This window comes from Oncorhynchus kisutch, linkage group LG6 (assembly GCF_002021735.2).
Source record: "Oncorhynchus kisutch isolate 150728-3 linkage group LG6, Okis_V2, whole genome shotgun sequence".
NCBI classification, from domain to species: Eukaryota; Metazoa; Chordata; class Actinopteri; order Salmoniformes; family Salmonidae; genus Oncorhynchus; species Oncorhynchus kisutch.
The window spans coordinates 59,532,845-59,559,711 of NC_034179.2; the positions used below are offsets into that span (position 1 = coordinate 59,532,845).

Below are 26,867 nucleotides of genomic sequence, written 5' to 3' on the forward strand. Positions count from 1 at the left end.
AGTGATCTGTGAGCTGCTCTGACAGCTGGTGCTTAAAGTTAGAGAGGGAGATATGAGTCTCCAGCTTCAGTGATTTTTGCAGTTCGTTCCAGTCATTGGCAGCAGAGAACTGGAAGGAAAGGCAGCTAAAGGAGGAATTGGCTTTGGGGGTGACCAGTGAAATATACCTGCTGGAGCGCATGCTACGGGTGGGTGCTGCTATGGTGACCAGTGAGCTGAGATAAGGCGGGGCTTTACATAGCAAAGACTTATAGATGACCTGGAGCCAGTGGGTTTGGCGACGAGTATGAAGCAAGGGCCAGCCAACAAGAGAATACAGGTCGCAGTGGTGGGTTGTATATGGGGCTTTGGTGACAAAACGGATGGCACTGTGATAGACTGCATCCAATTTCCTGAGTAGAGTGTTGGAAGCTATTTTGTAAATGACTTCGCCGAAGTTGAGGATCGGTAGGATAGTCAGTTTTACAAGGGTATGTTTGGCAGCATGAGTGAAGGATGCTTTGTTGCAAAATGGGAAGCCGATTCTAGATTTAATTTTGGATTGGAGATGCTTAATGTGAGTCTGGAAGGAGAGTTTACAATCTAACCAGACACCTAGGTATTTGTAGTTGTTCACATATTCTAAGTCAGAACCGTACAGAGTAGTGATGCTGGACGGGCGGGCAGGTGCGAGCAGCGATCGGTTGAAGAGCATGCATTTAATTTTACTTGCATTTAAGAGCAGTTGGAGGCCATGGAAGGAGAGTTGTATGGCATTGAAGCTCGTCTGGAGGTGGTTAGTTAACACAGTGTCCAAAGAAGGGCCAGGGTGGAGCCATGGGTGGAGCAGGGTGGCCATGGGTGTAGCCATGGGTGGAGCAGGGTGGTTGCCTAGCAACCAGACCTGGGTTCGAATGCTATCTCTATGAAAATTTTAAAAACTAAGTTTTAAGTGAGAAGTCATTGGGCTGAAGCCGAGACATAAAGGAAATTCATGAGCACCACAATGCCTGCTCTATCAAGGTTTTCCAGCACACAGCTTTTGACCTACAATTATACTTCAAACAATGAATAGGCATGTTGTTTAAGATTTAAACCTCATCAAATCTTGCTGTGCCGTGTGGAGATTATAAGAGTACATTGCCATTAAGGCCAGATCGTTCTTCAAGATGTTCAAACGTTCATAGATGACCAGCAGGGTCAAATAATAATCACAGTGATTGTAGAGGGTGCAACAGATCAGCACCTCAGGATGACGAGCATTCAGAGGTGGAGACAGCAGGTGAGTTAGAGAGAGAGAGAGCGAGCGAGAGAGGGAGGGAGAGAGAGAGAGAGGGTCGAAAACAGCAGGTGCGGGACAAGATAGCACGTCTGGTGAACAGGTCAGGGTTCCATTGCCGTAGGCAGAACAGTTGAAACTGGAGCAACAGCATGGCAAGGTAGCACCTCTGGTGAACAGGTCAGGGTTCCATAGCCACAGGCAAAACCGCAGAAACTGGATCAGCAGTACAACCAGGTGGATTAGGGACAGCCAGGAGTCAGGTAGTCCTGAGGCATGATTCTAGGGCTCAGGTCCAGAGAGAGAGAGAAATAAAAATTCCTTCAGAAAGTATTAACATCCCTTGCTAACAAAGCAAAAAGTTAAAATAGATATCCTTTTTGTATACCTACAGGGGTCCTAAAATTCCAAATCAAATGGCTAAATGATGAAACAATTTCATATGTTAGCTTAGTAGATATTACGATCGAAGGACTTAGACTTACAGGGGTTAAAGTGGTAACTACTAAATTTACATGAGCCAAGTGATAACAGACAGAGTTGTTAGTTGGACTCAAGTCTACCTGAGTCACAAATTTGATGATTTGAGATTCGACTTGACAGAAAATAAAATGACTTGGACTTGAGACTGATGACTTGAAATTATTTGGCCAGGTTTGTAATGTTGTGGCACAGAGACTACGTGGATTACTCTAAACGCAAAAAACTGCACAATGATTGGGCTCTATGATTGGACCAGCAAACACAGGTCGGGTGGTGAGCTGGCAAACAGATTTTTGATTTTCTGTACAGCTATAGGATCTGGTGCAGAGCAAACGTCAAATTGTAGGAAGAGAGGATTGCCATAATAAATAAATATGCAGCTCCAAAAATGGTTTGGTAATCAAGAATATTAACTGTTTACTTTGCAAACTCATCAGCAATGGGGCAACAATTACTAGCTTATACATACTGGTATTTTGGTATGTAACAATTGCTTGAAATTGATCATTTGCATATGAAGCTTGCATTTGGAATTTGTTTAAAATTAATGATTACTATGGCACCATACTCCCGCCAGTGGAGAGTGCATTTTTCTTGTTTAACGCATAGGCCCTTACTGGGGTCCAGCAACAATAAGGCAGTTATATAAGGCAGTTATATACAATAAAAAATATGACATTACACAACAAATTGTGATTGACAGCTCAGGAGTTTCATGTATCTCTTTTCAATATAAACAGTTAATCGTACTATGGTTCATAAGTTCATACGGATTCAGCATGATATATGTGGCGCCAAAATATATTTAATAACAACAACAAAAAAATTTTAGGATTTTCTCAAGTAATTTAAAAAAAATAAAAATACTGCAAATACTGTGTGCAAGACATTAGGAACACCTTCCTAATATTGAGTTGCACCCCTTTTTTGCCCTCGGAACAGCCTCAATTCATTGGGGCATGGACTCTACAAGGTGTCGAAAGCGTTCCACAGGGATGCTGGCCCATGTTCACCCCAATGCTTCCCACCACAGGAGGCTGCTGAGGGGAGGACAGCTCATAATAATGGCTAGAACGGAGCAAATGGAATAGCGTCAAACACATGAAAACCATGTGTTTGATGTATTTGATACCATTCCACTCATTCCACTTCAGCCATTACCACAAGTCCACCCTCCCCAATTAAGGTGCCACCAACCTCCTGTGCCTCCCACAGTTGTGTCAAGTTGGCTGGATGTCCTTTGGGCAGTGGATAATTCTTACCAGCAGCGTTGCAGTTCTTGACACGCTCAAACCGGTGCGTCTAGTAGATACCCCATTCAAAGGCACTTAAATCTTTTGTCTTGCCAATTCTCCCAATGAATGGCACCATACACAATCCATGTCTCAATTGTTTCAAGGCTTACAAATCAATCATCTACATATCAGAAAATAGGTGTGTTGTTCACTCATTTAGCTCTGTTTCATCTGTAGTGCCAGGGTAGATTAAAAAAAATTGATACAACATTTTACGTCATGTCTTGTATACCCTTATCGTCCGCAGTCCAGCAATGTCCTGATCCGGGGGAGGTGGTGAACGGAGCGCGTTCGGTACGCCCAGAGTCTGGATTCGCTGTTGGAACAGTGGTACGCTTTTCCTGTAACCAGGGTTACCAGCTGGAGGGCCCTGGCCAGATCTCCTGCCACGGACGGGATACAGGCACCCCCAAGTGGAGTGATCGCAGCCCCAAATGTGTCTGTGAGTCACTCCCCTGGGTGTTTGTCTGTGTGTGTTGAGATTGATGTCAAACACTGTAATTCTATGGGACTATACACTGTCTTCAGAAAGTACTCACACCCTGGACTTTTTCCACATTTTTGTTGTGTTACAAAGTGGGATTAAAATGGATTTAATTGTCTCTTTTTTTTGCCAGCGATCAACACATAATACTGTAATGTCAAAATGGAAGAAAAATTCTAACATTTGTAAAAAATAAAATAAAAAAAATGAAAAAGTATGAAAAATAAAACACTAATATACTGAATCTGGATTAGATAAGTATTCAACCCCCAGAGTCAATACATGTTGCATCAGCTTTGGCAGCGATTAGACAAGTCTCTAAGAGCTTTCCACACCTGGATTGTGCAACATTTGCCCATTTATTATTTTCAAAATTCTTCAAGCTCAGTCAGATTGGTTGTTGATCAATACTAGACAACTATTTTCAGGTCTTTGTCATAGATTTTCAAGCAGGTTTAAGTCAACACTGTGACTCGGCCACTCAGGAACATTCCCTGTCTTGGTGAGCAACTCCAGTGTAGATTTGGCCTTGTGTTTTATGTTATTGTCCTGCTGAAAGGTGAATTCATCTCCGTCTGGTAAAAAGCAGACTGAACCTTTCCTCTAGGCGTTTGCCTGTCCTTAGCTCAATCACATTTATTTTTTATCCTGAAAAACTCCCCAGTCCTTAACAATTACAAGCATACCCATAACATGATGCTGCCACCACTATGCTTGAAAATATGGAGAGTGGCACCTTGTAATGTGTTGTATTGGATTTGCCCCAAAAGATTTTGCCACATATTTTGCAGTATTACTTTAGTGCCTTGTTGCAAACAGGATGCGGGTTTTAGAATATTTGTATTCTGTATAGTTAATATTGTGGAGTAACTACAATGTTGTTAATCCATCCTCAGTCGTTTCCTATCACAGTCATAAAACTAATTCTAACACCTTTGCCCTCATTGTGAAATCCCTGAGTGGTTTCCCTCCTCTCCTGCCTGTATCTTTGTAGTGACTGGGTGTATTGATACACCATCCAAAGTGTAATTTATAACTTCACCTTGCTCAAAAGGATATTCAATGTCGGTTTATTTTCATTTTTACCCATCTACCAATATATCTTTGTGGTTGAAACTGTGTTTGAAATTCACTGCTCGACTGATGGACCTTACAGATAATTGTATGTGTGGGGTACAGAGACAAGGTAGTCATTAAAAAATAATGTAAACTTTTATTGTGCACAGATTGAGTCCATTCAATTTATGTGACTTGTTAAGCACATTTTTACTCCTGAACGTATTTAGGCTTGTCATAACAATGGGGTTGAATAGTTATTGACCCAAGACATTTTAGCTTTAATTCCACTTTCATAATTCCACTTTCACATTATCGGGTATTATCGAGTATTATGTGTAGGCCAGTAACAAATAATCTCAATTTAATCGATCTTAAATTCTGATTGTAACACAACAAAATGTGGAAAAAGGGCTGTTAATATTTTCTGAAGGCATTGCTCTCTCACTCACTCTCTCTCTCTCTCTCTTTCCCTCCATCTTTATTTATTTTCCCTAAACAGTGAAGTACGACCCATGCCCAAACCCAGGTGTGCCAGACAATGGTTACCAGACATTGTACAAGCATAGCTACCAGGCAGGAGAGACGCTACGTTTTTTCTGCTATGAGGGCTATGAACTCATTGGGGAGGTTATTATCAACTGTGTCCCGGGCCACCCATCTCAATGGAACAGTCCACCACCATTCTGCAAAGGTGACAATCTACATTGGACTGCTGGAAATGAGGATGAGGGGTTAGAGGGGTTTCAAGAAAATCTGCATGAGAATTGAAACACTTGAACATTTTGTAAAGAAGGAATGAGGAATGATGATCTTATAATAATAATCTGCATCTCTCCATCTATCAGTGGCATACGAGGAGCTGTTGGACGATCATAAATTAGAAGGTGATTTTTCGTCTTCTTCTACGTCTTCTTTAGGGGAATTTCGGCACTTTTCAACCTCATATTCATTCTCCAGTTACTTACAAAGACTATGAGATTCATGGTGACACAGGGAGGAGGAAAATGCCTCCCCCTGGCTAGAAACTCGTAGTAGGTTTTGAAAATCAAATAGTTTTACTTTTAATGCAATTTGATGATATCAGAACCTTTCTTCTTCTTTCTAACTACAGAACATAGAAACGTCATGGTAAACAATTTGTATCATTTGTATGATGAATTTCAATTTATCATTTGTATGATGAATTTGTACTTTAGAAACGATGTCAGATCTTCAACTTTATCTCCACTATCAGATTTATTTTTAAATCCAGTTTATCAACAAGTTAATAATTGTTATGTTGGATTCACGTCTCCAAAAATCTAAGTTAAAGAATAGGGCTGGATTCAATCTGATCGCGGGTTGTAAAAAATGCGGATTGTAAGGTCAATGTTCCCGTGTTCATGGTAAATGCTGCAGATTCCGTCTCAATCTTATTGATAACACATTGGGAATTCAACAAACTTTTGGCTGTCTTTTTGAGTGGGTGAATATAGGTTGATCAATGTCTCAACCAAATATGACCTAATTGCTCACGTTGAAATTACGTGGTGTGCTCAGTGGGATGGTAATGGAAATAATGAAAATTAGGTTGAAAAGTGTTGAAATTCCCCTTTAATCGCCTTTCTTTAACTTCTTCTTTCATTTATTATTTTGGATTATTTCCCTAGTATCCCAGTCATTTGAGCCCTCCCACCAGATGCTAAGTGAGAACATTGCCTTGGCAATCATCCTGCCAATCATCCTGGTCATCCTTCTGATTGGTGGAATCTACATGTATTACACAAAGTAAGTGCTGTGCAGTTCAGTAGTCACAATTCAAATGCATTCTTCTTACTTTCACCAGATATTGGCATGGTCTGACCTAACACACACACAAAACAGTACTGAGCCATTGCATGGATCAGATATCAGAAGTTGACTGTAATTCTGTATTCTCTCCCTTTAACCTTTATTTCCCTTTTCCCTCTCCCTCAGTGTATGTAGACTGCAGTGGAAGCCACTTTTCTGGAAGTCTCTCTCTCACACCCACTCATACAGCCCAATTACTGTGGAGAATGACTTCAACAACCCTCTATATGAGGCAGGGGTGAGTATTTACCCTATTTTTGCCTAATCAAATCAAACTTTATTTGTCACATGTGCAGAATACAACAAGTGTAGACCTTACTGTGAAACTTACAAACCCTTAACCAACAGTGAAGTTCAAGAAGAGTTAAGAAAATATTTACCAAATAAACTAAAGTAAAAAATGATAAAAGGTAACACTATAACATAACAATTACGAAGCTATATTACAGGGGGTATTGGTACTGAGTCAGTGTGCGGGGGTACAGGTTAGTTGAGGTCATTTGTACATGTAGGTAGGGGTAAAGTGACTATGCATAGATAATAAACAGCGAGTAGCAGCAGTGTACAAAACAAATGGAGAGGGGGTCAATGTAATAGTCCGGTGTCCCTTTGAATAATTATTCAGCAGTCTTATGGCTTGGTGGTAGAAGCTGTTAAGGAGCCTTTTGGTTCTAGACTCCGGTACCGCTTGCTATGCGGTAACAGAGAAAACAGTCTATGACTTGGGTGACTGAAGTCTCTGACAATTTTATGGGCTTTCCTCTGACACCGCCTATTATATAGCTCCTGGATTGCATGAAGCTTGGCCCCAGTGATGTACTGGGCCGTATGCACTACCCTCTTACGGTCAGATGCCGAGCAGTTGCCATTCCAGGCGGTGATGCAACCGGTCAGGATGCTCTCGATGGTGCAGCTGTAGAAATTTTTGAGGATCGGGGGACCCATGCCAAATCTTCTCAGTCTCCTGAGGGGGAAAAAGCGTTGTCGTGCCCTCTTCACAACTGTCTTGGTGTGGTTGGACCATGATAAATCGTTGGTGATGTGGACACCAAGGAACTTGAAACTCTCGACCGCTTCACTACAGCCCCATTGAAGTTAATGGTGGCCTGTTTGGCCTGCCTTTTCCTGTAGTCCACAATCAGTTCCTTTGTCTGGCTCACGTTGAGGGAGAGGTTGTTGTCCTGGCACCACACTGCCAGTTCTCTGACCTCTTCCCTATAGGCTTTCTCATTGTTGTCGGTGATCAGGCCTACCACTGTTGGGTCGTCAGCAAACTTAATGATGGTGTTGGAGTCGTGTTTGGCCACGCAGTCGTGGGTGAACAGGGAGCAAAGGAGGGGACAAAGTACACACCCCTGAGGGGCCCCAGTGTTGAGGATCAGTGTGGCAGATATGTTGTTGCCTACCCTTACCACATGAGAGCGGCCTGTCAGGAAGTCCAGGATCCAGTTGCAGAGGGAGGTGTTTAGTGTCAGGGTCCTTAGCTTAGTGATGAGCTTCTTGGGCATTATGGTGTTGAACGCTGAGCTGTAGTCAATGAATAGCATTCTCACATAGGTGTTCCTTTTGTCCAGGTGGGAAAGGGCAGTGTGGAGTGCGATTGAGATTGCATGTTGCAGTGTGGAGTGCGATTGCTGAATCATGTTATTGAATGTTGACCTGTTTAAAGGTCTTGCTCACATTGGCTACCGAGCGCGTGGGGTACATAAATGGGTGAGTATTGCCCAAGCCCTCTCACTTTGGGGCTAGATTCTATCAGATCCGCATAGTGGTTGTTTTGGCAGTGTCTGAGGTGGAACTGCGTTAGAGCTGTCAGATACACAAGTGGTTCCTTGCGTTACCCTATCACGGACTCTGCAATTGCATGCAACAAAACCTCACCCGACTTTATACCAAACAAGTCAAGCAGCCGCATTACATGTTCAAACACTCTAATGTGTGATGTTCTATTGTCTACACATCGATTAAACTGATAGAAATCCCCCCTCCAAATGAACATGAAAACATGCATTAGCCTGTCATTATTTCTATTATGTGTAGAAGCTACAGTTTCTATCGACATTTTGAACTTCTAATGAGGTAGTAGGTATAATAAGAAAGGTGTGGTTGGTGGCACAAGAGCAGGTGCTCACCGATTTGTCATTTCATACCGCTGTTACACCTCCAACACTGCCAACGCGGGTTAACGCTCGATCTGATTGAATCGAGGCCTTAGCTATAGCTGGGTAGGAACTAGCTAACCTGAACCCCTAGCCAGGACACGATTAGCCCTGTCTGTGTAACCAACTGGGAATCAAACCCTAGGTTGTTAGTATAGCAGAACTTTTACTTTGTTGTGGAGTTATCTATGTCTATATTGTATCAACTTTAATAAACTGGCACTTATTTTTTTCAACTTTTCACCTTTTGACTAGTATTTAGGAAAATGTTATCTGTAACTTTGCTTTTTATTTGGCTGGAAGTTGCCATGCTATTGACTGTAAGTTAACGAAAAGTGTATACTCTAGTCTGTTGCTTATGAATCCTGGAGATTGCATGTCCTAAACTGCTGAGGATATTTTGCTGTAGCATTTTCTTCTTTAAATTAATTGTTATTTCGGTCTGTTGTATTGCTACCTGGTTCCTAGGACACACGGGAGTATGAGGTGTCCATTTGAAGAAGAAAAGTCTTGAGAAGAATGAAAACCCACAGATAGATAGAGATCTGGAGGAAGAGGAACCATTTTCTTTGTCTTTCAGATTACTTCTTTCACTTCCCTCATCTCCCATTCTGCTATTTCCTCTTCCTTGCCTCTCACTTTTGTTCTCTCGCTCTCGCTCTCTCTTTATATTTGAGTTTACACCTCATTTTTCTTTTGTTTGTGTCTCTAATTTCCCAGTCGCTCTTTCTGTCAGTGATTGTAGGTTTGCCCTTCCTTGGGCCAGATTCAATCCGATCGTGTTTTGTCCGCTATGCAAAACAATGTTAAAGGCAATGTTCCAGCGCTAGTGGAGACGACATTCACGGTAAACTCTGCATATGTCAGTTCAATTGGAAATTACCTTTAAATGTTGCACTTTAATGTGGATTTTCCACGGCCCAGATTGAATCTAGGCCCTTGTCTTCATCTGTTCATTGTGTGCAGCGATGACTGTCTCCCAGTGGTGTGCTGTTTTCCACAGTCCAACTTTTTGTCTAAAATTAGGATTGGTGCCTTACAGAGGTTAAGCGATGGATAATATGGAAGGAGAGACAGAAAAAGGGAGAGCTGAGATATATTTATGAGGTAAAATCACATAGAGAGAAACAAAAAAGTAAAGGGAGAGACAGGAAAGCAGACACACTCATGCTCAGTTGCACACAGTATACACACACAGACACACAGCGAGAGAAAGAGAGAGAGCGAGAGAGATGCATACACACATTGAATGTAAATATTTGGTGGAATATTGAGGCTCATATATACAGAAAATTCAGTGCCAAAATATAACATTGCATAATGTAATGTAACTTCATGTTTCAACTCTCGTTGCCATAGTAAAATGTAAAATTACAAAGCCAGCATTTCATATTGTTCTTTGCCATTTCTGAAGTGTATTTCCACTTGACTGAGAAAAAGGTGAAGACCTGAATGTCGTCACGCTTATAGCACGCAATGATTGTATATTTTACCGCTTCTGCTGAATCATGTTATGATTATCAACGATTATCATTGTTATCAGTGCAAATTTGAAGATGTTGTATATGCACTATGTTGAAGAAAATAAGCTAACTTGGCTGCTTGCTGTGATGCAGTATTTAACTGACATGCTTTTTGAATTTCCTACCAGTTTGTCTGAACAGTAAATCTAATTTAATTCACTGTGCCAATATAGGGGTCCAGGAGACTCTTTTGCATTGTAAAGGTATTATTTGCATCATAATTTGTCATGAAGGCATTATTTATTTGCTGAAATGTAATATTAAATAAAAGTCTCTGAATGGTGAAAGGTCTTGTGTGGCTCAGTTGGTAGAGCATGGTCTTTGCAACACCAATGTTGTGGGTTTGATTCCCACAGGGGACCAGTATGAAAAGTAATGCACTTTAATGTCATGTAAATCCCTCTGGATAAAAGCATCTGTTATATTCTTTAAACATTTGTAATAGCTTTTAAATTCTATTGTGCATGTACAGAAGACTGAATGACCAAGACAAAATATCAGATGTGTACATTGTTTAAAGTTTGATAGAGTTATACTCTATGGAGGAACTGCTCTGTGGAGGAACAATCACACCAATTTACTGCTGTTAATCTGTTAAATAGATTGAGGAACAGGTTGTGTTGACCAACCCTTTAAGCCTGTCCCCCATATTTAATGACATAGGAGATAAGGGTGACAGCAAACTTAAGTCAGTGAAACACAGTCAAAGACAGTACACTAATTGATACAAAAACACCAAACAAACACAGAAATGCAGTGAAACATAAATATGGTGAGGAATGGGTCACACAGCAAAATAAACCCAAACACTGTTTTGTTTCTGTAAATCACCAAATAACAGTAAATGTGATATCTGTGCATATTGGTATCACTTTCATTGTGTTGACCTATTTCCAGATAGTCAAAAGGATGTGGAATCAGAATCATGTCGAGTTCAAGTACAGTCATTGCAAAATGGATTTAGTCTTTACCTTTATTTAACCAGGCAAGTCAGTTAAGAACACATTCTTATTTTCAATGACAGCCTGGGAACAGTGGGTTAACTGCCTGTTCAGGGGCAGAACAACAGATTTGTACCTTGTCAGCTCAGGGGTTTGAACTCACAACCTTCCGGTTACTAGTCCAACGCTCTAACCACTAGGCTACCCTGCCGCCCCACAGTCTTAAAGTGGACTGTGACACATTTAGACATTCTATTGCTAGTGACAAGATGACTTTTTTTTTTAAATAGTACAAACAGAAAATATGAGGCTCATGTTCAAGCTGTTATCAAGGAAAAGGGTGGCTGCTTTGAAGAATCTCAAATATCTTATTATTTGTTTAACACTTTTTTGGTTACTACGTGATTCCATATGCGTTATTTCATAGTTTTGATGTCATTACTATTATTCTACAATGTAGAAAATAGTAAACAAAGAAAAACCCTTGAATGAGTAGGTGAGTCCAAACTTTTGACTGGTACTGTTACGCACTTCTGGGAGTATTGGGTGCGGAGTCAGGCGCAGAGAGCAGAGAGCAGAGGGTAAAGGACAATCGTGTTTATTCCGGCAGAGAAAACGGTCACGACAAAATACAAGGCGCAACAAATGACCGGCCCAAAATCAGGACCCAAACAGTCCAGAGAAAACAAGAAAATAGCACAACCACAAAAATTAACAGAGGAACAAGCCATAACAGGCTTAAATAGCCCTAACCAAAACCTAAACAAGAAACAGGTGTAACCAATAAGACAAAACTAACAGAAAAGGAAAATGGGATCGGTGGCAGCTAGTAGACCGGTGACCACGACCTCCGAGCGCCGCCCGAACAGGAAGAGGAGCCACCTTCGGTGGGAGTCGTGACAGGTACTGTACATCACAGAAGACCGAAATATAACTGTTTGACATAGAAACACCGGATTTTTTAATAGCATTCCACCCATTAGGCCAAAGAGGGTGCTTTTGGGCATTTAATGCAGGAAAGGGCTAACCAGCCTATTTCCCTTCATCTACACTGACACCAATAGCTAGGGATCATAGGTTACACCTGGATTCACGTGGTCAGTCTATGTCATGGCAAGAGCAGGTGTAACTAAGGTTATGTACACTCATTGTATGCATCCTATGACACAGTGCTAGATTTGAACCGTATAGTGTCTACGAACCCCATTTTAAGCTGTTTGACCACAGTAAAAGTCCAGCAACACTTCTTATGACTTTTTTTTGGTTCAAAGTCGCCCTACCCCACTTTAGCTGAGACGGGTAGTAGACAGTCCAATACAGTGTATTGCATTGGGGGCTATGGAAGGGGTAGAGTAAAAAGCCAGCAACTGTCCGTATGACACAGTCCCCCTCCAAAACTAAACATATTTGGTTAGTAGATACCTTTTCCAACTCACTTTAGCTGAGACAGGTAATAAACTTTTTCCTCTACAGTCCAATATGTATTCCATATACAGAGAATTGCATTGGTGGCTGTGTTCTGTTGCATGGGTAAATTGTCACAAACTCTGAATTACCCAATAGATAGTATGACAACTGCTAGGCACAGCACATAGCAGTATGGTTTCACAGAACTAGAATAAGACACGAGGCTTTCAGCTACTAGAGGGTGCAACTAGTATAATACACATGAGGCTGTAAGCCACTAGGCCATACAGTATAATCACAGATAGAACAGTGTTAGTTATAGAAAAATATTTGGTATAATCATCTAGCTATACAGCAAACTGAAAATAAATTAAAACTCTGATAGGATCTGTAAGGACCAAGAAACACTTATAAGCATAGCACCAGTCACATACATAACATTACTAATACTGACTATTAACTACTACTACATTATGAGGTGAAGTACATTGAGAAATTGTAATGCTTTTAATGTCATTGTATAATTTTGGAACATATTTGTAAGATTATGCACTATGACTATGCAAAGCTGCAAGAAAATAATGATTTAGTATACACATAGCGTTTTAGCGCAGACCTTTATTTTTGAGACAAAATCGTAAAACCGGGAGTCTTATTGTTGCTGTCTGGAGCTAATCTTGTCGGGATGGTGGCTGCAAGAGTGCGCTTGTTTGAAATGTAAAAGCGTTGTGGTAGCTTTTGATAAAGAAGAACATCAAGACGAAGCAGCTGCTTTATAAGTGGGATGCACTTTTGAGCGCTACATCCCGAGGGGTTCTTGCTGATTGTACAGAGATTGTGACAGCCGGTTAAATGGCATCCCTTGAGAAGGCAAGAATAAGATGTATGTCATTAAAGATCCCATGGCCCTTATCATAAGAGTAGGGCTGTTAACCCCTGTGTCCTGGCTAAATTCCCAATCTGGCCCTCAAACCATCACGGTCACCGAATAATCCCCAGTTTACAATTGGCTCATTCATCCCCCTCCTCTCCCCTGTAACTATTCCCCAGGTCGTTGCTGCAAATGAGAACGTGTTCTCAGTCAACTTACCTGGTAAAATAACGGATAAATAAATAGAAATGTACATATTCTTCATCCCTTTACACTTGTATAAGGTAGTTGTTGTGAATTGTTAGGTGAGATTACTTGTTGGTTATTACTGCATTGTCGGAACTAGAAGCACAAGCATTTCGCTACACTCGCATAAACATCTGCTAACCATGTGTATGTTACAAATAAAATTTGATTTGATGGTCTACAGTACCCTCAACAGTAGCTTGTGTAGCTGGAGGACAGCTAGCTTCCATCCTCCTTTGAGGATGGAAGGAGGCTCATGGTTCTCACCCCCTTCCATAGACTTACACAGTAATTATGACAACTTCTGGAGGACGTCCTCCAACCTATCAGAGCTCTTGGAGCATGAACTGACAAGTTGTCCACCCAATCAAAGGATCAGAGAATGAATCTACTACTGAAAGCAAAAGCTACAGCTAGCTAGCGCCGCAGAGCATAACATGTGGTGAGTGACTCAGAGACAGAAAGACAATAGTTGAACAGTTTTGAACAAATTAATTTCTTCAAAAATGGAGGAGCAAGAGAGAGAGATTTCATAATTTTTTTCCACTTTCAGTTTCACTTACTTAGCTAGCAAATGCCGCTGGCTAGTTTACTCTACTCAGATACCCTGCTCAAACAGAGGGGTGCTATGTTAGCTAGCTGGCTATGACTATCCAAAACAGTTGAAAAATCTGGCCCGTTTCGGCTGCATGGCCTTCTCCCTGACGAAGGCCAGTGTCGGATTTTTAAAACGTTGTTTCTATTGAACATGCTATACAAATAAAGACATTTTAATTAATTATATGAAGAGTGCCTTGGTCCTCCTTTCTTTTTGATGACCGATTCACCCCTTTTACCAAAGAGTACATTCTGTCTACCAAAATGTACTATTGTGTACCTTATTAGCTCTTCCCTTTCTTTCTACAACACTGGAACTCTTCCATGTCAAGGTAAGCGTTTGGTTTTATTAATTTATTGCCACTGGGGCCCACCAGTGTAACTGCTTACTGACTTAACACTTACTTTACTGCATGATTGTAGCATGTTTACTAATGCATTAGTTATGTTAGCTATGTTGACTAGGACGTTACTTTAGCTAAATGGGGACAACGATGTAGGCTGTGTGTTGCAGTTATGACATGGTTTGGCTTGGAAAGTTTTTTTTCGCCTGGTCACGTACAGCTGATGTGTTGTGCATTCAAGTCCACAAAGGAATGGAAAAGGTGAGAGGAGGAGAGTGTATAGAGGCGAGAAGGAACCAAGGTAACGATAGTTTCAGGTTGGATATTCGCCAGATATTTGATATTTGCGCTTTCAAACCTCAATAGCTTTCAAACCACTTAAGCCACAAACTCCAAATAAGTGTCAGGATGTTGTAAAAATTGCACGTCTTATTTTCACGTTTTGACATTAATTCGCTTCCCAAAGCTAATAAACATGTGGAAATGTGAGCAGCATTCTATATTCCTAGTTGAATTAGTTAGGGAGCGTAAACGAAGTACAACCTTTTTTTTACATTTGAATTTCAATAGCTCCTTAGTCATGTGACCTACTGACCTCAACCAAGGTTCAGAATGTCCACTGACTACCCTTCTATATAGCACACCCTTTTGTTTGTCCCTTTTCATCTCAGGTGATTTTGCATGAATTTTTCAAAATGTTACATTTCAAATAGCTCCTTGATCATGTGACCTACTGACCTCAAACAAGGTTCAGAATGTACATTCAGGGGGCCTACACATTGCAAAAGGTGCCACTAAGTGTACATTCTAAACCTTGTTTGAGATCAGTAGGTCACATGACCAAGGAGCTATTGAAATTCAAAAGTTTACAAAATTCATGTAAAATCATTTGAGATGAAAATGGACAAACTAAAGGGTGTGCAATATAAAAGGGTAGTCAGTTGACATTCTGAACCTTGTTTGAGTCCAGTAAGTCACATGATCAAGGAGCTATTGAAATTAGAAAGTTTTAAAAAATGTATGTAAAATCGTGAGATGAAAATATACAAACAAAAGGGTGTGCTACATATACGGTTACTCAGTGGATATTCTGAAAGTAGCTTGAGGGTTGTAAGTCATATGACTATGGAGCTATTGAAATTTGAAACTTTCATTGTAAAATCTCATGAGACGCAAATGGACAAACAGAAGGGTGTGCAATGTGTAGGCCCACTGAGTGTACATTATGAGGTGTTTGAGGTGTGTGGGTCACATGACCAAGTCGCAATTGAATAATAAAAAATAATAATTTTAAATAGTGCGAGATGTAAATAAAAAAAAATAAAAAAACGTGTGCAATATAGAAGGGTAGTCAGTTTTGAAAGTTTTAGGAGTAATGGTTAAAGAGATATATTGAAATTAGAAAAATATGATTCGTCACTATGTTGACGGTCCCTAACTGCTGTTGGTGGCCGTAAGGAAAACTACAGGCGAATGTCCAACCTGAATCTGTTTTTACCTCGGTCGAGAACCGATACAATGTGGTGTTTACCCGTGATCAGGTGTGTATTCATTCCGCCGATTTTGTTGAAAAACTTTTCTTAAACGGAAGCAAATGAAACGGGGATATAAATGCCAGAATTTGTCCTATAGAAACTCTTGTTTGCAACTGTTGGACTAATGATTACAAGGTGGTATTGAATGTGTCACTCTCTGTCCATGTGTCACTCTCTGTCACCTTAAAAATGTATCTCGACCTGTATGCACCTACGTTGTAAACATTCATTCACAGGCAACGTTGTAGCAACCTCATGATGGGTATAGGGAAAATTTGAGTATCATATAGTAGCCGAAGCCTATCGATGTTACATTGAATGGAATATGAATGACAGTAATCCAATATGCTGTAATAGAAATAAGACCATGCTATCCTGTTTCAGCCTCCAGTATTTATGCTGCAGTAGTTTGTGTCGGGGGACTAGGGTCAGTTTGTTATAGCTGGAGTACTTCTCCTGTCCTATCCGCCGGTGTGTGAATTTAAGTATGCTCTCTCTAATTCTCTCTTTCTCTCGGAGGAGGACCTGAGCCCTAGGACCATGCCTCAGGATTACCTGGCATGATGACTCCTTGCTGACCCCAGTCCACCTGGCCGTGCTGCTGCTCCAGTTTCAACTGTTCTGCCTGTGATTATTATTATTTGACCATGCTGGTCATTTATGAACATTTGAACATCTTGGCCATGTTCTGTTATAATCTCCACCCGGCACAGCCAGAAGAGGACTGGCCACCCCACATAGCTTGGTTCCTCTCTAGGTTTCTTCCTAGGTTTTGTCCTTTCTAGGGAGTTTTTCCTAGCCACCGTGCTTCTACACCTGCATTGCTTGCTGTTTGGGGTTTTAGGCTGGTTTTCTGTACAGCACTTTGAGATATCAGCTGATGTAAGAAGGGCTATATAAATACATTTGATTTGATGCTCATGAAAAAAAAGCGTCATCCCATAAACAGCACTGACAGCCACTGATAAGGAGACATATACTTGGAATACGTAGGAGGAATGGAGGGAAAAAAGAGAGGCAGAGGAGGTCTGAGGAAGAGATGGAGGAAGAGGGTGAGCTTGAGTCGGTTAAAAATTGCAGGAAAAGGGGAGATGGTTTGTTTTAGAAGAATGGTAGAAAGTGTAAGCAGGGTGAGCTGAAGACAGGAGGTATCAGAGGTAGTAGGTGTGGTGAAGTTCTCTGAGCCGAGGCTTGCACCGAGGGTCAGGATAAAGATGAGTCTGTGACAGTTGGAGTGACCCTTGCCTTTTGGCTGATCCATTTGTCATTTCAGGGTGGGTGAAAACAGAGTTGGGTGCTGTGGATTCGGAAACCAAAAGTGGTCTTGTGATAATTGTTTGTGTTTCTGCTGGTCAGAGGGAGAAGGCACTCCACGTTAAATTAATGGGGGCAAGACATTTGAATTGTTTTGCTTTCAAGAAAAGGGTTCCATTGAAAGGAGTGATTGCTGGGGTAGCACTTGACCAACTGAAGGGGAAGATTCCCGGTGTTTGTGATGCTCGTCGTTTGGTGCGAAGCAGACAGGGTGGCATGAGTGGTGGAACAGGAGTCATTGTCTGTTCTTTTGACTTTTGATGTTGAGTCTTTGCCCAACAAAGTGATGTTAGGATATATAAGTTATCCTGTATGAGCTTTTCTGGTGAATACATTACGTTGTTACAGGTGTCAAGCTTATGGGCATGTAGCAGCAGTGTGTAGGTGTGAGAAGTGTGCAGAAGGGCATGAGACAAAATAATGTGTAGCATTGGGAAAAGTAGTGGTATGTGTTAATTGTAGGGGTGCCTATGGGGCTGGGGATTAGAAATGTCCCAGGCAGGTTGAGGTTTCCGGGTTAGAGTAGTGCAGAAGTTGTCATATGCTGAGAAAGTAGAGGAAGATGGGTCAAGGGGGAGGGATCCTGAGAGGAGTGGTGTGAGTAGTAGATCTGTACCAGTACAGAGGGATAGGTCAACAAGTGATATGTTTCAGTGTGATTAGATTTTTAGCATTTATAGCAATGGTTATCAACTGTTATCCAGGGATGAAACAGGTCGCAGAAAATTGAGGTTGTGGTGGCAGCTGCAGAGAGGTATTTGGGTGTGCGAGAAAGAAGAGTAACAGGGTGTATTAAGTGGTGGTGTCCCATCCTTTCAGATTGTTGGCCTGGGGTAGGAAAATAGTGGAGTAGGGTGGTGTTATTCTTTTAAATATTTTTTTTTGTGATGGTAGGGTATTTGTTTACTTATGCATTTTTTTTTTTAAAGCAAAGTATACGGTAGTTGTACTCCAGTCTACTAGGTGGCGGTAATGCAACATTTATTGGAGGCCAAACGCCGTTAAACCTCATCGAAGAATAAACTAATCTTGTCGATGACGTTAGTTAGTCAAGCAAGCTAAACATGTCAAAATGACCTCGTCCTAATTAACCACAGTATTTCCCTAATTCGTGCAACCTTGTTAAGTGTTTTTTTCCCGTTGTTTTAAATTCATTTTAATAGCATTGGAGATTTGGAGCCACCACAAGTTAACCGCTAATGTTAGCTAGCAAGTCGGCTAGCCTGGTGAGTACGTTAGCTAGCTAACGGCTTGCCTTTAGCATCTAACCAGAGACGTTACGGTAGCTTGAAACTAACGTTAGTAAATGTAGCTACCTAGGTAACAAGCCAAATACTAACTAGCAAGTTAGCTAGTGTGATTGTAGCGAGCTACTTTGTTGTCTTCCATGTGTCTAGCAATATGTCTTGCAGTGTCTGGAAAGCTAGCTAGCTAGCTAGCTAACAGTTAACGTTACCCATTCAAATTTCACCTGGACATGATGATAACTGGCCTAGAAGTAGGCAGGGCAAATACCCGAAATCGTCCAAATAAATTAAATCACAGCACGTTTTTGGACTCATCCAGTAGTTTTACCGGATTAAGTAGCTACACTACCGCTGGAAACTACTGTAGATTATAATTTAACATGAAGAAAAAATAACTTGCTTCAGTTTTTTGAAATAATGTGTGGCCACTCCTCAATGGTCCAGTTTTTGATCGGTGCCAGAGAGTAATTATGTTCTGATTTAAATAGCAGAGTAGAGGAATATTTCATATGCTCTCAATTTGTGTAATTTGTTGGGCAAGTGGTCAAAGTAATTGATTTGTGTTAAAAGTAACATTTTGTTTATAGTGAATGGAATGTTTGGAGTGATGTCACAATGGGAACTTTTAGAGGTATACAACTTTTTGATAGCTTTTATGTGAGCACACTATTCCAGACCAGTCTACACGTTTTAAAGTTAGAAAGACATTTCTAGCTTAAACGGTAGGGTGTAAGAGGAGTAGCCTTGAAAATAATGATATCTATGAATCAGAATTATTGCAGTATTAAAAGTTTAATGTTAATTACTTTAAAAAATAAATAATAATAACCTTGTTTTCTCCCCAATTTTGTTATAGCCAATTGGTAGTTAGTCTTGATTGTGTATGTGTGCCATTCGGAGGGTGAATTGACAAGACAAAATATTTAAGTGCCCTTGAACGAGGTGTGGTAGGTGCCAGGTGCACAGGTTTGAGTGTGTAAAGAACTGCAACGCTGCTGGGTTTTTCACGCTCAACAGTTTTTTGTGTGTATTAAGAATGGTCCACCCAAAGGACATCCAGCCAACTTGACACCACTCTGAAGCATTGGGAGTCAAATCCAATTGTATTTGTCATATGCCATGAAATGCTTACTTTACAAGCCCTTAACCATCAAAACAGTTTTAAGAATATAGTTACGAAATAAACAAAAGTAATAAAAATGAGACTATGCAGAGGGCACTGGTACCAAGTCTATGTGCGGGGATAAAGGTTAGTCGAGGTAATTTGAACATGTTGGTATTGGTAAAGTGACTATTCATAGATAATAAACAGCGAGTAGCAGTACTGTAAAAACAAAGGGAGGGTGGCCATTTGGTTAATTGTTAAGCAGACTTATGGCTTGGGGATAGAAACTTAAGGTGCCTTTTGGACCTAGACTTTGCGCTCTGGTATCGCTTGCTGTGCTGTAGCAGAGAAAAGTCTGATTGGGTGACTGAAGTCTGACAATTTTTTTGGGCCTTCCTCTGACACCGCCTAGTATATAGGTCCTGGATTGCAGGAAGCCTGGCCCCGGTGATGTACTGGGCCATACGCACTACCCTCTGTAGCGCCTTACGGTTGGATCCCGAGCAGTTGCCATACCAGGTGGTGATGCAACCGATCAGGATGCTCTCAATCGTGCAGCTGTATAACTTTTTGAAGATCTGGGGACCCATGCCAAATCTTTTCAGTCTCCTGGGGGGGAAGGCGTTGTAGTGCCCACTTCACAACTTTTTTGGTGTGTTTGAACCATGATAGTTTGTTGGGGTTGTGGACACCAAGGTACTTAAGGCTCAACCTGCTCCACTACAGCCCCATCGATGTGAATGGGGGCGTGTTCAGCCCTCCTTTTCTTGTAGTCCATGATCTTGTAGTCCATGACCTTTGTCTTGCTCACGTTGATGGAGAGGTGGTTGTCCTGGCACAACACTGCCAGGTCTCTGACCTCCTCCCTATAGGCCGTCTCATCGTTGTCAGTGATCAGGCCGTTGTCGTCAGGAAACTTAATGATGGTGTTGGAGTCGTGCTTGGTCACGCAGTTGTGGGTGAACATGGAGTACAGGAGGGGACTAAGCATGTACCCCTTAGGGGCCCCTGTGTTGATTATCAACGTGGCAGATATTGTTGCCTATTCTTACCACCTAGAGGGCGGCCGGTCAGGAAGTGCATCGGGAGGTGTTTAGTCCCAGGGTCCTTAGCTTAGTGATGAGCTTTGTTGACACTATGGTGTTGAACGCTGAGCTGCAGTCAATGAACAGCATTCTCACATGGGTGTTCCTTTTGTCCAGGTGTGAAAGGGCAGTGTGGATTGAGATTGCATCTGTGGATCTGTCGGGGCGGTGGATCTGTCGGGGCGGTATGCGAATTGGAGTGGGTCTAGGGTTTCTGGGTTGATGGTGTTGATGTGAGCCATGACCAGCCTTTCAATGCACTTCATGGCTACTGACGTGACTGCTATGGGGCGGTAGCCATTTAGGCAGGTTACCTTTCGCTTTCTGGGCACAAGGACTATGGTGGTCTGCTTGAAACATGTAGCTATTTCAAACTCCAGGTACAGGTTGCAAATGTCAGTGGATAAACTTTCCAGTTGGTCTGTGCATGCTCTGTGTGTGCGTCCTGGTAATCTGTCTGGCCCTGCTGCCTTGTGAATGTTTACCTGTTTAAATGTCTTGCTCATATTGGCTACGGAGAGCATGATCACAACATGGGCCAGCATCCCTGGGATTGCTTTCGACACCTTGTAGAGTCCATGCCTGATGGATTGAGGCTGTTCTGGAGTGCAACACAATATTACGAAGGTGTTCCGAATGTTTTGTATACACTTTTGTACATTTAATTATTGCCATATATAATTAATCACATATACTTCTCACTAGTTTAACCATTTTGAGATGATAAAAGACTCCTAAGCACAATTTAACCTGGCGCTCTAGATTAGAGCGTCCATTGGGTCTGTGCAGCAGGCTGTACATTTTACATCCGTACTAAAAGGCAGATTTCTGACGAAGGTAGAGGGATCGCTAGCTAGCTAACGTTACCTACTCGGCTAGAGTGCAGTATCTCTAACTTAAAGTATCTAAAGCCAGGATGGCTAACTACTTGTCTGAACTGTTTATATAATGCAAGTGCTTTCTATATACACTACATGACCAAAAGTATGTGGGCACATGCTCGTCGAACATCTCATTCCAAAAGGGTCTTCACATAACTGTTGCCACAATGTTGGAAGCACAGAGTCCCCACTCCAGCCGACACTTGGCATTGCGCATGGTGATCTTAGGCTTGTGTGCGGCTGCTCGGCCAATGGAGACCCATTTCATGAAGCTCCAGACAAACAGTTCTTGTGCTGACGTTGCTTCCAGTGGAAGTTTGTAACTCTGTAGTGCGTGTTGCAACCGAGGACAAGGGCTGTCCCCAACTAAAAACAAAAGTTGTGGTCGACTGAATTTCAATTTGTCAATTTTTAAACGGATATTTTTCCATATGTAGACACACCCTATGTGTTTTAATAAAATCAACTGTGCATTGAGCTTGTTTGATGTTTTACGCTTATGGTTTGATTCCTCAAGGGCCCTAGAGATCTAGGTAACCAGAAGGAAAACAAATGTAACCTGACCCAACTATTCTCCTGCTCCTGCTGGCTTTCACAGGTCCTGCCATTATTCCCCAGAAGTTTCCAATAATAAGGCTACATGAGGAGTCTGCAAATTCATGTGGAATTCAATTTTTTTTCTACCGATCCAGTTATGGTTTTCATATGCACATTTGTGAAAGTTTAATTTATAATAACGTTTTCATATCTAAAAATCATTGTCGTGGTTAATCAATTCTATCCAAATTAAATGAAAATTATACTTTTAGGTTCAACTTCTATTGCTATGTAAAAATCCTAGATCTGAATTAATGAAATATTCTTATTAAATACTTTTTTCTTTACATAGTTGAATGTGCTGGCAACAAAATCACACAAATTATCAATGGAAATCAAATTTATCAACCCATGGAGGTCTGGATTTGGAGTCTCACTCAAAATTAAAGTGGAAAACCACACTACAGGCTGATCCAACTTTGATGTAATGTCCTTAAAACAAGTAAAAATGAGGCTCAGTAGTGTGTGTGGCCTCCACGTGCCTGTATGACCTACCTACAACGCCTGGGCATGATCCTGATGAGGTGGCGGCTGGTCTCCTGAGGGATCTCCTCCCAGACCTGGACTAAAGCATCCGCCAACTCCTGGACAGTCTGTGGTGCAACGCGGCGTTGGTGGATGGAGCGAGACATGATGTCCCAGATGTGCTCAATTGGATTCAGGTCTAGGGACCGTTCCCATGCGGGCCAGTCCATAGCATCAATGCCTTCCTCTTGCAGGAACTGCTGACACACTCCAGCCACATGAGGTCTTGCATTAGGAGGAACCCAGGGCCAACCGCACCAGCGTATGGTCTCACAAGGGGTCTGAGGATCTCTTCTCGGTACCTAAATGGCAGTCAGGCTACCTCTGGCGAGCACATCTTTGGGGGGTTGTGCGGCAGCACAGGCAGCAGAACGTTCTCCACGGCGTCTCCAGACTGCCACATGTGCTCAGGGTGAACCTGCTTTCATCTGTGAAGAGCACAGGGCGCCAGTGGCGAATTTGCCAATCTTGGTGTTCTCTGGCAAATGTCCTGCACGGTGTTGGGCTGTAAGCACAACCCCCACCTGTGGACGTCAGGCCCTCATACCACCCTCATGGAGTCTGTTTCTGACCGTTTGAGCAGACACATGCACATTTGTGGCCTGCTGGAGGTCATTTTGCAGGGCTCTGGCAGTGCTCCTCCTTGCACAAAGGCGAAGGTAGCGGTCCTGCTGCTGGGTTGTTGCCCACCTACGGCCTCCACGTCTCCTGATGTACTGGCCTGTCTCCTGGTAGTGCCTCCATGCTCTGGACACTACGCTGACAGACACAGCAAACCTTCTTGCCACATCTCGCATTGATGTGCCATCCTGGATGAGCTGCACTACCTGAGCCACTTGTGTGGGTTGTAGACTCCGTCTCATGCTACCACTAGAGTGAAAACACCGCCAGCATTCAAAAGTGACCAAAACATCAGCCAGGAAGCATAGGAACTGAGAAGTGGTCTGTGATCACCACCTGCAGAACCACTCCTTTATTGGGGGTGTCTTGCTAATTGCCTATAATTTCCACCTGTTGTCTATTCCATTTGCACAACAGCATGTGAAATTTATTGTCAATCAGTGTTGCTTCCTAAGTGGACAGTTTGATTTCACAGAAGTGTGATTGACTTGGAGTTACATTGTGTTTAAGTTTTCCCTTAATTTTTTTGAGCAGTGTATAAACAGTACCAGCACACAATATGAGTTCCGGAACCGTTTTCAGTCCAAGTCGAGCAATGATAAGAAGCCTATTTCATGACTTTTCCACTGGATCAGAGCATGACATTTTTTTTCCTTTCACGCCGAGTGGTTATCAAAAGGGAGAGGGCTGGAAAGATTTTTCAAATACATTGAGGAACTATTGTAATTCTCAATGGATGTAAAAACATACTGTTTGCTTGCTGTTTGAGGTGAATAAAACATTACTAGTGGTGGTGCATTAAGCCAATCAGAAATGCTATCAGCTCTCCAAATGGGCACATTTATATTAGAGGTCAACCGATTGATATAAACTCAGCAACAACAAAAAATGTCCCTTTTTCAGGACCCTGTCTTTAAAAGATGTAAAAATCCAAATAACGTTCCAGATCTTAATTGTAAAAGGGTTGAAACACTTTCCCATGCTTGTTCAATGAAGCATAAACAGTTAACTTCTTGGATATAGGGGGCGCTCTTTTAATTTATGGATAAAAAAACGTGCCCGTTTTAAGCGCAATATTTTGTCACGAAAAGATGCTCGACTATGCATATAATTGGCAGCTTTGGAAAGAAAACACTAAGGTTTCCAAAACTGCAAATATATTATCTGTGAGTGCCACAAAACTCATGCTACAGGCGAAACCAAGATGAAACTTCAACCAGGAAATGGGCAGAATGTTTGAAGCTCTGTTTTCCATTGTCTCCTTATATGGCTGTGAATGCGCCGGGAATGAGCCTGCCCTTTCTATCGTTTCTCCAAGGTGTCTGCAGCATTGTGACGTATTTGTAGGCATATCATTGGAAGATTGGCCATAAGAGACTACATTTACCAGGGGTCCGCCCGGTGTCCTTTGTCTAAATTGGTGCGTAATCTACAAGCTGCACGCAGTCATCCAGTGATTGAGAGGAGAGCGGAGGCTTTCAACGAACGATATATCATGAAGGGATATGTGAAAAACACCTTGAGGATTGATTCTAAACAACGTTTACCATGTTTCAGTCGATATTATGGAGTTAATTCGGAAAAAAGTTCGGCGTTTTGAAGACTGACTTTTCGGTCTTCTTTGGTAGCTAAACGTGACGCACCAAACGGAGCAATTTCTCCTAAACAAATAATCTTTCAGGAAAAACTGAGCATTTGCTATCTGAGTCTCCTCATTGAAAACATCTGAAGTTCTTCAAAGGTAATGATTTTATTTGAATGATTTTCTGTTTTTTGTAAAAATGTTGTCTGCTGATGCTAACACTAAATGCTACGCTAGCCGCGCTAGCTGTTACACAAATGCTTATTTTGCAATGGTTGAGAAGCATATTTTGAAAATCTGAGTCCTTACTGTGAGATGCCAAAGACAGAGCTGCAGGGGGACAAGATGGACAGCTGATCGTCCTCACAGTGGCAGACAACGTGTAACAACACCTGCACAGGATCGGTACATCCGAACATCACACCTGTGGGACAGGTACAGGATGGCAACAACTTCCCGAGTTAGACCAGGAATGCACAATTCCACCATCAGTGCTCAGACTGTCCGCAATACGCTGAGAGAGGCTGGACTGAGGGCTTGTAGGCTTGTTGTAAGGCAGGTCCTCACCAGACATCACCGGCAACAACGTCACCTATGGGCGCACAGCCATCGTCGCTGGACCAGACAGGACTTTTAAGAAGTGCTCTTCACTGACGAGTCACGGTTTTGTCTCACCGGGGGTGATGGTCGGATTCACGTTTATCGTAAAATGAGCGTTACACAGAGGCTCGAGTTGGAGGGTCCATCATGGTCTGGGGCGGTGTGTCATTGGACTGAGCTTGTTATCATTGCAGGCAATCTCAACGCTGTGCTTTGTGGTACCCTTCCTGCAGGCTCATCCTGACATGACCCTCCAGCATGACAATGCCACCAGCCATACTGCTCGTTCTGTGCGTGATTTCCTGCAGGACAGGAATGTCAGTGTTCAGCCATGGCCAGCGACGAGCCCGGATCTCAATCCCATTGAGCACATCTGGGACCTGTTGGATTGGTGGGTGAGGGCTAGGGCCATTTCCCCCCCCCCCCCCCCCAGAAATGTCCAGGAACTTGCAGGTGCCTTGGTGGAAGAGTGAGGTAACATCTCACAGCAAGAACTGGCATATCCGGTGCAGTCCATGAGGAGGAGATGCGCTGCAGTACTTAATGCAGCTGGTGGCCACACCAGATACTGACTGTTACTTTTGATTTTGACCCCCCCCCCCCCCCCCCCTCCTTTTTTGTTCAGGGACAATATTACATTTTATTTCTAGTCACATGTCTGTGGAACTTGTTCAGTTTGTCTGTTAAATCTTATGTTCGTACAAATATTTACACGTTAAGTTTGCTGAAAATAAACACAGTTTACGGTGAGAGGACGTTTCTTTTTTTTGCTGAGTTTATATACACTACCGTTCAAAAGTTTGTGGTGACTTAGAACTTGTTCTTGAAAGAAAAGCAACAAAAAAATTGTCAATTTAAAAAGTCATTGATCGGAAATACAGTTTAGACATTGTTAATGTTGTAAATTACTGTTGTGGCTGGAAACGATATTTAATGGAACATCTACAGAGGCCCATTATCAGCAACCATTACTCCCGTGTTTCAATGGCGGTTGTGTTAGTCTTTTTAAAATGATAAACTTTGATTAGCTAATTGATCATTTCGTTAGCACAGCTGAAAACGATTCTGATTTAAAGATGCAATAAAACTGTCCTTCTTTAGACTAGTTAAGTATCTAGAGCATTTTTGGATTCGATTACAGGCTCAAAATGGTCTATTCTTGTTATGAGAAATTAAGGCTACTCCATGCGAGAAATTGCCAAGAAACTGAAGATCTTGTACAACGCTGTGTACTACTCCCTTAACAGACAGCGCAAACGGGCTCTAACCAGAATAGAA

General features: G+C 42.0%; 2 protein-coding genes across 4 annotated transcripts in view; both read left to right on the forward strand.

Moving 5' to 3' along the window:
- Positions 1-10,378, forward strand: part of sez6l2 (seizure related 6 homolog (mouse)-like 2) — a 60,206-nt gene extending 49,828 nt beyond the window's left edge. For both annotated transcript variants that reach the window (XM_031827026.1, XM_020484339.2), the window contains exons 14-19: positions 3,284-3,478; positions 5,079-5,270; positions 5,425-5,463; positions 6,229-6,346; positions 6,536-6,647; positions 9,037-10,378. In XM_031827026.1, the coding sequence (XP_031682886.1) occupies positions 3,284-3,478; positions 5,079-5,270; positions 5,425-5,463; positions 6,229-6,346; positions 6,536-6,647; positions 9,037-9,066 (686 nt within the window). In that variant the 3' untranslated portion in view covers positions 9,067-10,378. The remainder of the gene's footprint in view (positions 1-3,283; positions 3,479-5,078; positions 5,271-5,424; positions 5,464-6,228; positions 6,347-6,535; positions 6,648-9,036) is intronic.
- A 1,471-nt stretch (positions 10,379-11,849) lies between these two features.
- kctd13 (potassium channel tetramerization domain containing 13) overlaps positions 11,850-26,867 on the forward strand; it is a 43,530-nt gene continuing 28,512 nt past the window's right edge. Inside the window, exon 1 of one of the 2 annotated variants that reach the window (XM_031827027.1) lies at positions 11,850-11,935. The gene's annotated coding sequence lies outside the window, so the exon portion shown is untranslated. Of the gene's footprint in view, positions 11,936-18,332; positions 18,573-26,867 lie in introns of those variants that run through there. The other variant, XM_020486058.2, reaches the window with a different exon arrangement.